Source organism: Pristis pectinata, chromosome 9 (assembly GCF_009764475.1).
Source record: "Pristis pectinata isolate sPriPec2 chromosome 9, sPriPec2.1.pri, whole genome shotgun sequence".
Taxonomy (NCBI): Eukaryota; Metazoa; Chordata; class Chondrichthyes; order Rhinopristiformes; family Pristidae; genus Pristis; species Pristis pectinata.
This window is the reverse complement of record NC_067413.1, coordinates 60622549-60634377: the sequence shown is the minus strand read 5'-3', so window position 1 is coordinate 60634377 and position 11829 is coordinate 60622549. Positions and strand designations below refer to the sequence as shown.

Below are 11829 nucleotides of genomic sequence, written 5' to 3'. Positions count from 1 at the left end.
AATGGGTATACAAAGGAAACAATAACGTAAACAGTCAGGGAACAATACAATTGTAGAACAAAAGCATAAAATGATTGCTAAATCTGAAGTAAGAGCAGCAATTCAGATGTTTTTTAGTAATGTGCATAGATTTGAAATAATACTGGAGGCAATAATACAGAGTACAAAACTCTGAAGTGAGAATAATTAAAGCACAGCAAAATGAGGAACTAGACTAATGATTAATCATGCAAGATAAAAGAAGGATTAAGTTCAATAAACCCTGTAAACAGGCATGTATACTGCAAAAAACGAGCTGCTGGGGGAACTCAGTGGGTCAGGCAGCATCTGTGGAGGGAAATGGACAGTCAATGTTTCAGATCGAGATCCATCATATGGACTGAAAGAGTAGAGGGGAGATAGCCAGTATAAGGAGGAGGGGGGGAAGGGCTGGGCAAGGGCTGGCAGACTAGGTGACTGCTTTGCCGAGCACCTGCGCTCTGTCCACCATGGCCATCTGGAGCTCTTGGTTGCAAGTCATTTTAATTCCCCTCCCCATTCCCACATCGACCTCTCCATCCTCTATATTCTGCCTGGGTGGTCTACAATCTGATGGCATGAATGTTGAATTCTCCAATTTCAGGTATCCTTCCCCCTCGTCCCTTTCTCTCTTTCTGATCTACCCAGCGCCTCCTAGACATACTCTTTCCACCACCTCCCTGAGCCCCCCCATTACTCTCTTTCCCCTCCCCGACCTACTCCATCTGCCCATCACCTACACACTCCTCCCACTGGGTTCCCTCCCCCACTGTTCCCATCTGCCCACCCCACCTCTCTTACTTAGTTCCATACTCCATCTTCCTTTCCTATCAGATTCCATCATCTGCAACCCTTTGTTGCCTCCATCTTTCACCTACCAGCCTCTGTGGCAATTTCCACCCCCCCCCCCCCCCCACCACCTGACTCCACCTGCTAATCAACCCCTCCTCACCTGGATCCACCTATCGCTTGCCAGGTCTTGCCCGACCCCTTTTCTTCACCTCTTTATACTGGCCATCTCCCCTCTGCTCTTTCAGTCCAGATGAAGGGTCTTGACCCAAAACATTGACTGTCTATTTCCTTCTACAGATACAACTTCTTTTTTTCGTCCAGATTCCAGCATCTGCAGACTCTTGTGTCTCCATGTGGATTGCAGTCTGGGATTAAACCATGTTAGCTGCCTGCTTATTTCCATGTTTATAGCATTCACCTAATACCAACCACCCTGACATTCACTTCACCTCCTAGACGAAGCTACAGATTGAACTCAGTATGCTTCTGTGCAAGCCCCAGCCTTCTTGTCATCGTGGCTGTGGATTATAGCCTGGAAAGAAGCTTGTAAGGTGTCTATGTAGTCCATCAAGCTGCCCTTCAGAAAATGACCGGGATTGCTAAGGGGTTGCCCAAGTGAATGCACTAAAATGAAGTTCGTTTTTTTTGTTCTGATTCTGTTCTTTCTTGTAAAAATTCTGTATAATTTATGTTTAATTTATTTCTTGTGAATGCTGTTTATATGATGCTATGTGCCTGTGATGCTGCTGCAAGTTTCTCATTGCACCTGTGCATCCATGTACTTTGTGTATATGACAATAAATCAACTTTGACTTTGACTTTGAGAGCACAAACTGCTGCCTTCTCTCCAGATGACCACTTTCATACTTCTATTGCTGCTACTTCACCACTGCCCTTGGTGTTACCTGTCAACCAGCCAGTCCAGACTGCTGCCTCCCATGTTATGATGGCACAGTTCATTGATAGCCCCCTGAGCTGCTTAATGTCAGTTCTGTGGCCATTGATGGTATTCTCCAATGGGTTTCACCAGCCTTTCACTAGCCATGTTGCAACTCCTGAAGCAGCACTCTCTGAGACACCTGGAAAGGCCAGGAGAAATAGAAATCCAGTACTTATGAATGGAATAGAATGATTAGTTGATTTTTATACAGAATATGGCATAATTTAGTGTTTAACTTTAGGTTAGAATATAAAAAGAATATTTATCATGGAAATGTCCCACCTTCAATATATGACGTAAGCTGCTCTCCACAGGAAAGGCTGTAAAAAATCATCAATCACAGCTGCCAATGGAAGATGTTACCCATCACAGGTCTAGCCAGCTGTCTGTTGAACCATGTTGTGGTTGCAGGACAGCCTTATTGCAGCAGATGGTTTGTCCTGTCCAGCACTCATCACCAAGAGTGATTCATGCAGATAGAACTGAGCTGTCTGTACAGTCTTTATTTTTTGGTGTCTGTTGCTGAATCCTTCTACAATGTACTTGTGAAAAAATTACACTGATGCCTTTAAAATAGCTGCAGAAAATCTATTCCCAAACCAATGCTGAAGAACCAGGGAACTTCCAAAAAGATTGGCAATAAAAGAGTGGTTGGTCTAATGAACCAAACTAGTTTGGTACAGCAAAATACCCATGACTCACAGTATTCTCTCTCCCTATAGTTAAATAATCTTCTGAAGGACAAAACAACAGTGCCCAAATGAACCCTATATAAAACCATTTAGGCAAAAGACATTTTAGAAATTCCTGTCCAATGGCCCAATCAAACAAAGTTGTGCCCCAGTTTCCTGGAATTCACAAAGGTAGGTTGATACAGAATCCGGCTCCACTAACATTTATAAACCATCATATAATGTCAAGAAGTATTGCAGCCAGGAGGAAAAGGTTTTCTATTATTTATTGAGCCTTTAGTTGGCTCCAACTACCAGTCAGTAATATCTTCTGCTTCCATAAACAGGAAAATTTGGAACAACACTGAATCAGAGCCAGCACACTACATATGGCCTCACACTAATAATGTGGACCTTTTCATCAAAAGAAAAGGTCTCAATGTAAAGGTGATTGCGAATCATTAGAAGAACCCCCTCATCATCAAAGCTATGTTTCAAGAGAACACATGTGACACCGTCACCTGAGGAGAAAACACTGCGGCACAGCTGGTGGTATGGATTCCAGGGACAAGGGTTACACCTCACCCCGCTTGCTTTTCATAGCAGTGCGCTCCCCAACCACAGAAGCTGAGCGCAGATATAAGCTCCAGGCAAGTATCAGAACCATTGTGGAAAATGCCACTGCTCTTCTAAATTTGAGTTTCTATTGTCCTGAGATCCTGCAGTGTCCTTCCACAAGGTGCAGAGAGATGCTGAATGTTGCAGAGTCTTACAAACAGAAGACAGCAGCCAGTGCTGGAGAAAGAGCAACAAGGAGTCTCAGAGCATTAGGGCCATTAGGGAAATCCTGAAGAGCAGAGGAGAAAGAAGAAGGTGACCAGAGGGAAGTCCTTGTTCAGCAACCACAGCCTCCTTTCCCAGTTGAGTGGAGGAGGCAGAAGTTATCCACATGGGTTATATATAAGGGATTTCTTGACAGAGAGGCACTTCTCATAATTAGCCCATAAGACAGTAGCCCCTCAAACAGGCCTATTGACTCTCTCCACACTCTATTAATTGCCAACAACATCATACATCAATAATCAGGTGGGGAAGCCCAGGTAACAGTACTTCTTCACGTGCTGTTCTGAAGGACAACCTGCATCAATAAAATGCACCTTTGATCCAGTTACTGAAATGGTTCATCACAACTGATCTCAGTGGTCTGCAGCTTGATACTTTTTGAATAAAATTTACTTTTGCCTTGTTCAGTTGAGTGCAGATTCTCACATCCAGAGGCAACAACTGTAGCCACCCTCAGCCAAGGTATTCTAATGTAGGTTTAAGTGAGTCTCCAGGCCTCTTTTTGCATACAGGAGCTTACTCCTGGCATTTATCTTGCTAATGAGATTGTTTAGGCTTTTTCAGTAAATGTGAAGCTCTACGGTATATAATCCATGCAGCCATAATGTGTGTTGCTGCTGTCTGGCTGCCATTTCCATACTTCCATAGTTCCTTAGACATAGTAGGAGGCCACTTGGCCCATCAAGTACGCCAACTCACAGAGTCATCCCATTCCCCCAGTAACTGTCCCAATAACCTAATCTCCCCATATTCCCATCAATTCTGACACCCATCGTACACAAAGGGTAATTAACAGAGGTCAATAACCTACCAACTATCTTGCCTTTGGGATTTGGGAGGAAACTGGAGCGCCCAGAGGAAACCCACTCAATCACAGGGAGAATACGTAATCTCAACACAAACAGCACCTGAAGTGAGGATTGTACCTGGGTGACTGGAGCTGTGAAGCAGCAGCCCTACCAGCTGTCCCAATGCCTCACCCATCATGCCATGGCAAGTACACCTTCAAAGGCTGAAGTCGTTGCTTTCTTGAGTTCTTTAAAATTGCTAAGATCTGCAAGGGCTGGTGTGCAGGTGGTAAAGGTTTTTGTCCTGACTCCAAAGTCTTGTGTACAAGCCAGTTGCAGCCAGACCCAAGTGCTTTTGTAGGGATCCCCTATGGAATAAATACAATTGCAAGTATGAGCAAACAGAAGAATGTTTGTGAGCATTTGACCTCAAAAAGTTGAAATCAGCTCATTCAGAAGTGAAGTTAGGGCAAAGTTCTTCATGAGAAGGATGCTTTCCCACAAAAAGTGACTAGCAATTTTAAATCCGAGATTGCTAAAGTTTTGTTTACAAAAGATATTTGATGACAAGGGACAAAGGTAGATTTATGGAACTAGGTCATACACCAGTTATGATCTCAACTTATTGCTGAACAAGATGGAGGTGATGAATGGTCCATTGGACATTCTATGTGCCTTCATTTCTGTAAATTAGTTTCATTGCATTTCACTAGCTTTTTCCTCTGACTGCTTCCACAAGACACAACCAAATCAAACAAAATCAGTTTGGCTCAATTAAGTTTTTAAAATTTGGGTTTAGCTGCTGCTTTAATCCTGCCACCTATCCAACAAATAAAGTTGGTCACTGGGTGGCGATAGATCCCAATTTAAAGCAAGCAAGCAAATATTCCAATATTGTAAAATGGTTGTCTTTAACAAATGTAATATTGTTGGGATTTGTAATGCTCAAGGAAAATGGATGTCCTTGACTTAGGGACCTTAAGTTATAAAATATAGGTTGATGATCAAATTCTCTAAGAGCAACTTCAAAATTTATCAATGAACATGCAGATAGAGCTAATGATTTTTTTTCAAAAATTGAGAAACCAAGATCATGAAAGAATCATTGGGCCCCATTCAATACTTTCCCAGGGTTAGACAAACTAAAAGACAGAGAGTCAAATTTGGAAATAAAATTTGTGAATGGTTCACCATGAGAGTTTATCTTTAAATTTACACTGAGGGAAATGCTGATAATGGGCTTTTAATATCAAAAGATTAAGAAAAAGGAATGATGAGCCAACGGAGGCGTGTATTTCAAAATACCAATAGAGGAACGTAATAAATATGCCAGAAAGAGCCAGAACATGTGGGGTGGCTAAGCAAGAAAAACGGAAAGTTGACTGTCCATTTCCCTCCATAGATGCTGCCTGACCTGCTGAGTTCCTCCAGGATTTTGTATGTTATTCAAGGTAGTATATGTTACATTACTATGGATAAAACAGAATTGAAGGTTGCTAAAGAGGGCAGTGCTTGGAGGCTCAGAGAGTATGCCACCTGTCTCAGTGTTTCACTTGGATGTCAACATCTGAGGTCAGTGTTTAAATGTGGATTCCCACTGCTCCAATTACCTTCTCTCAGGCCTGCACTTCACTATCCTCTTTAGTGCCTCTCGCTCTCAGTTATGGTATTAACTCTCCTGTTAGCACTACTTCTGTTCTGGTTCACATTACTGCCCAGTGGATCAAATACTCTTTCATGCTACAGGTGGGACATATTGAAAGGTCAGGAATTCCCAGTTAAATCCTGCAGCAAGATACAGTACTCAAGGGGCTTGGAATGCCTCACATGGGGTATAATGACTATGAATGTTGGCTTCTTGTCATCTTGCACTATGTTCTTCTTATAACCAACATTAAAAAAGGGGTTGTAACAACCAAAAGATGAAGCAGCATCTGTGAAAAAAGTAGTGGAGTTAATGTTTCAGTTCCATAACCCCTTGTCAGTACTGACCCTTCTGATGCAGGATTTTTGACCTGAAACTGTAATTCTGTTTCTCTTTCCACAGATTCTGGTTGACCAGCTGAATGTTTCCATCATTTTTTGTTTTCACTTCAGATTTTCAGAACTAACAGTTTTTTTTATTTCCATAAAAGGAGTTAACTGGTTCTTTGCCTATTGGTGTTTGAGGGACCTTGCCGTGCATAATAGTTTGCACGATTTGCTAATGTTAGAATAGTTATTTTAACTTAGAAAGTACTTCATGGTTATGTAAACAGCTTTAGCACAGGGGACACAATGATGGTAATACTGTTCTGTGTCAAGCAGATGTGTTGAAGTTCCTTATTTCGCAGATGATCATTGCCTGACACCTGGACAGCAAAAATACTAGTTGCCATTTATCAGTCCGGGTCCTGTTGTGGACAGTTATGGATTGCTCCATTATCTTAGGAAGAACTGAATATTGTCTATTCAATAGTGAACAATATCACTTCCAACATTATTCTAGATGGAAGATCATTGACGAACTGCTGAATATGGTTGGAACCTGGACATTGCCCTAAAGAACTTGTGCAATTGGGGCTGAGGTAAATGGGCTCCAACAACCTCAACCATCTTCCTTTGTGCAAGGTATGATTTCAGACAGTGGAGAATTTTGCTTTTGATTTCACAAATTTCATTGTAACATACCTTGACTGATTCTTTTTGTAGCTTCTTGGAAATAAATATGGTTGAGTTATAGATCAGCCATGATCTTAACTAAATGGTGAAATTGGTTTGTGATCCAGAATGGTATAGTCTTCCTAATATCATCATTTTTAAGAAACAGAATATGGAATAAAATGTTCTTCCATATTTTCAAGTTAGTTACTTTAGTAAATGTTGAATATAGCTGAAAATGAATATTTCATAAAGTCACTTCAAATCACAGAGTCAATCCATCACCTGTCAGAAATTTAATTTTACATTATTTATCACTATTTTCACAAAATATTTAAAACTATTTTCTAGCTAGTTTGGAATATTGCAGTCAGTTCCTTGGTAAAATTTTAGATCATTACAATCCCTTGTAAATCTTTCTTAAAAGCATCTATTAGAGTCCTCACTGCCCAAAAACTCTGGATGAATTTTGTAAGTCTGAAAGGCTGCATATGCTGAAATTCCCAATGGTCAGTAATTTATCCTGAATATCAAGCAGGTTGGGCTTCTTGCACAATAAATCTAAAACCAATATAAAGTCAAATTATGCTAAAAACAATTTGCGGTAAAATTCCATGATTGGTGTGCAAGTTATGCCGATATTGTGGAAATTGCACTTATAGACTCAAACTGCACAGAACCAGACTCTTTGGCCCACCATGTCCATGCAGAATAGTCAAAAACCTATCTATACTTATTAATTATTAGATACAAATACTTACCAAGAATCCTAAATATGAGTAACAGAACACACACTCTCTTTTTGAAATTTAAAATTTGCAATTACAAACAAACCACTGAAATTAAGGAAAAGTGCTTAGATTGCATCAGGTTCAATGGCATCAAGGTCTTTTTTAAGAAAGCTGTCCCCATCCTCTAATCCTCTTTAATATCAAAACCAACCTGCAGGGAAGGGGCTAGTTAACAGAATCCCCTGATGGGGCAAACAATCATAAAGCTTTAGCACTTTCCACTTCAGTGACTATAATCAAAGTTTTTTTTCTCTCTGTGTTTCCTATGTGTACTTGGCCATTAAACATAATTAAGCAGTTGATCTAAATATAGGAAACTCACCCGAACTGACAATATGTACACAAGCCAATGATGTGGAAGTTGTGGTGAGGTCAAGATGTCAGGTTCTGTAGTTTAGTGTCAGATATGTTATTCAAGTTCTTCAGTTTAAGTGCAGAAGAAATTTCTTCCATTTACTCAAAAGTAAAGTGCAGCAGATGCTAGAATACTGAAATAAAACTAGAAAGTTCTGGGATCACAAGTATTATTATGGTTCAGTGCTACCTGAAAAAAGTGTTAGGTACGCTTATTATTTTTTCATTTTTCTGGATATGCGTGTCATTTGTCAGGCTAGCATTTATTCATCTTTGAAAAGCTTTTGATGACCCAACTTCCTGAGCAGTCCTGGTGGTGAGAAGAGAGTTCCATGATATCGACCCAGTCACAATGAAGAAATAGGGCTATATTCCAAGTGAGGATGTCACTTTGGCTTAAACGTGTTAGACGGGTCTTTTATTGGTAATATCCTCAAGAGCTTATTGTTGATAATATCCTCATCGGCTGTTAGATCACTGGACACATCCTCTCATCTGTTACGGGTAGTCTCGACTTTCATTCTACGCCGAGGCCAATTTTGAGGGAAAGTTCGGACATCAGAGGGAGCTTCTGAATTACTGGCTGCCCTTTGCCTCTCTGGTCGCTTGGGGGCAGTAAGGGTGCAGAGCGGGACCGGCGCTGCCTGGCGATCACTCGCCGAGGGAGGAGAGCTCATTCTGCAGTGACCAGATGTAGCTCGCTGGCTCCGCAATGTCCGAGTGATGGGCTGCGGGACGAGTAAAGTGCTGCCAGAGCCGCCCAGGAACTGCTACGTGGACTTTGTGAAGACGGTGGTGAACTGCAAGTCTAAGGTGTGTGATGAGGGGCCACAGAAAGCGGAATCCAAGGGACTGGGCAGTGGGCAGAGCGACGCCAGCTGTCCCGAGGGAGCAAGGAGAACCAAAGTGGCCAAGTACCGAGCCAAGTTTGACCCGAAAGTCACAGCAAGGTAACCGGGCAAACAATTCTCCATTAGTTTTGATGGGAACAGCCGGCTTAGGCCAACCTTATAACCTAACTTCTCTTTATTCCAATGAACCCCAAATGCTACTGTTTCTTGGGTTTATAGCAACTGTTACTTGCTGTGCGCCATGTAGTAAAAGGAGTCCATACTTGTCAATCATTTACAAAGGTTAATCGTAATGCAAAAAAAAAGATACTGCAAATCTGGAACAGAAGGAGAAAACGCGGGAAATACTCACCAGGGCAAACCGCGTCTGTGGAGAAAGAAACAATTAACATCGATGAGCTCGTTCTGATGAATAACTCTGTTCCTCTCTCCACAGATGTTGCCTGACCTACTGTGTATTTCCAGCAATTTGCTTTTCTTTGGTTTAAACAGTTATTCATAGCGCTTGGAGGCTGGTGTACGTTGACTTAACCAGCTCACCTTGTTCCATAAGCTGTGCTCATACCCCCTACAAGGATTAATAAGGGGTGGGAAACACGTTCTGTGAGTTTCAGAATGAACTTCCATGCACATGGATGGAAGGGTGAGGATCCTTCCATCCTAATTGGTGAGGATGGGAGCATTTGGAGAGAAAGTGCATTGTAACAGAATTCAAGCTCGACTGGACCACACATTAGACATTTTCTCTAATTCTTAACAGAAAATTCTCCTATATAAAGGCAGTGTCATTACAGTAAAACGTTTTGGCTTTTGTTAAGAGGGTCCATACAGTAGGGGCATGGTCCTTGGTGCAAGACACAACCAAGAGAATAAGAAAAGTGGAAGTTAATCAAGAGGTTGCCAGTGGGTTATCCAAACTTGAGTATTAACAGCATAGATTTCAAGGGGGCAAGTAGCCTGAACAAAAAAATGAGGAGTTCTACAGTTACCAGGTCCCAAGAAGCAAGTAGAAATTGGTGTGATGATGGTTTCAGTGAGAACTGAGTGGAAAAAGGATTCCACTTCAATAAGAGACTGTAGTGAACATCATGATCAATGTAGATGAGCCAATGACTGGGTATAGCAGTGACAGGATGGGAAAGCATATTGGGAACCAGAACACCTTGGGCCTTAGAGTCTCTCCAGTTCACTTTTACACACTGCCAAGCAATCACTTATGAGGTGGCAGGACCTCAGCAGCAGATCTCATATAACTCCCTGATGAACAATGAGTTATGGTAGGGCAGTGGCAGAATCAGCAAAGGATACAAAGTAAGTATGCATGTGAATTTTAAAGCTGAATTAAATAACAAAATAAATGTCAATTTATGGAACCTTTCCTCCAGGAGTGTACCTGTAGTTGCAGGTAGACCTTTCATAGATAAGTAAGGTTATTCTCAATGTTAAGCTTTTATCTTCACAATTCATCTTTATACATGTGCTATCTAACTGAGAGTAATAGAATTCAATCCATGGTACCTTATTCCAAATTGACAATTATTTGGTTTGAGGAGCTCAAAGCAATTATACAGAAAAAAATGAATGAGGGATTAAAAGCTCTTTTTGCAGAAGTTAACAATCTAAGTAGCAAATTTTTCCACACACAATTCTGCAAAAGAGTTCTGCATTTAGGCAGTAAGAGACATCTGTGGCGTTAGATGTGTAAATTGTTAACTTCATTGTCTGAACTTTTACCACAACACTACCCGACATAAACATTGCAGTGACAGTGAGTTTAAATCATTTAATGTTGTGTTATACAAAATAATTATTCAAGGGTTGTACATCATGGCATTTGGATGGTGAAATGGCAGTTTGATTGATGCTTTCAAGGGTTGAAGGGGACTGAAAGGATAGATAGAAAGAAACGATTTGCACTGTTTGTGGAGTTCTGGATGAGGATATAGGATTAAAGTAAGGATACTCTTACAGAAACTTAGAATACCTCTATAAATAACACTTGAAGTTGGAACAATTGTTAGTTTCAAATTTGAACTTGATAGATATTTAAACAAAGATATTTAAGAATATACAGAATAGGTAGAAATATTTAGAGTTAGGTCCTAGATCATCCTTGATCTCTTTGAATGATGAAACAGGCTAGATAAATAGCCTGTTCCAACATCCTTATGAAATGTTGATTTATCATCTTAGCAACTAACCTCTGTCAGTCTAGTGGCAGTATATCAACAGCACATTTAAAATACTTGGGGGCCACACTTCACTGAGAGAGTTCAAATGTTCAGGAAAGGTGGTTTACCAGAATGAAGGTCTCCAGCTAAATATTTGCTTTTCATGGAAGTGTGTGGACAATAATACCTAAAAATACAATAACTAGGTGTCCACTGTCACCAGGGCTTTATATAAGTACAGAAAGAGGTCCAGTGAATTTGATTTGGGTAAATAGATTCATCATGATTCACAGTCAGCTGACAGGAATAAAAAAAGCTGAGGATGGAGCCAATACCTCATCCTGATAAATATTGATAACAACAAAACAGAACATTTCCTTCATTTTCCACAATTTCAAGGAGCAAGATACACAGCCAACTGATCTTACTGATTCTGGTAAGTACATTTAAAATGTTTATAGAAAGGGTCAATAATAATATGTTATTCCCTCGTACAAATATTCTGCTGTCTAAGCCATTTCTTTTGACAATATGTTTTATGCTCTAGCAACTTCTCAAAAGAATAAATTTGCCCTAATCTCTCTGCTCATTCATTTAACTACAATTTTAAATCAACACACCCTTATTGTTCATGTCATTGGTAATACTTGCATCTTACTTATTCTACTAAAATTCTTCATTACTTTAAAAACTTCAAATAAAACTACTTTTCATATTCACTTCTCAAATAGAATAGTTGCAAGTGGAAATTCATTATCCTGTACTTAAAGGTTTATGAGTGTGAATCAGTGGCATAACCTTACTGTACTATTCTTGTGTTTTAAAGTTGAGGACAGACCACCCTATATCTTGAAACTAACTGTGGCAGAATGGGATTGAAAAAATGAGTTACCTTATTATTGAATTTACTACAAAACGAGATCAGTATTTGTTATTTCTATCAGTTTTACCTAGTAAAATTAAATGAAAT

General features: G+C 40.3%; 1 protein-coding gene across 1 annotated transcript in view; it reads left to right on the top strand.

Annotated features, from left to right (window-relative positions):
- The first annotated feature begins 8560 nt into the window (after positions 1–8560).
- The window catches only part of LOC127573998 (serine/threonine-protein kinase H1-like), a 45094-nt gene continuing 41825 nt past the window's right edge, over positions 8561–11829 (top strand). Inside the window, exon 1 of the mRNA XM_052022590.1 lies at positions 8561–8787. Within this exon, the coding sequence (XP_051878550.1) occupies positions 8561–8787 (227 nt within the window). The remainder of the gene's footprint in view (positions 8788–11829) is intronic.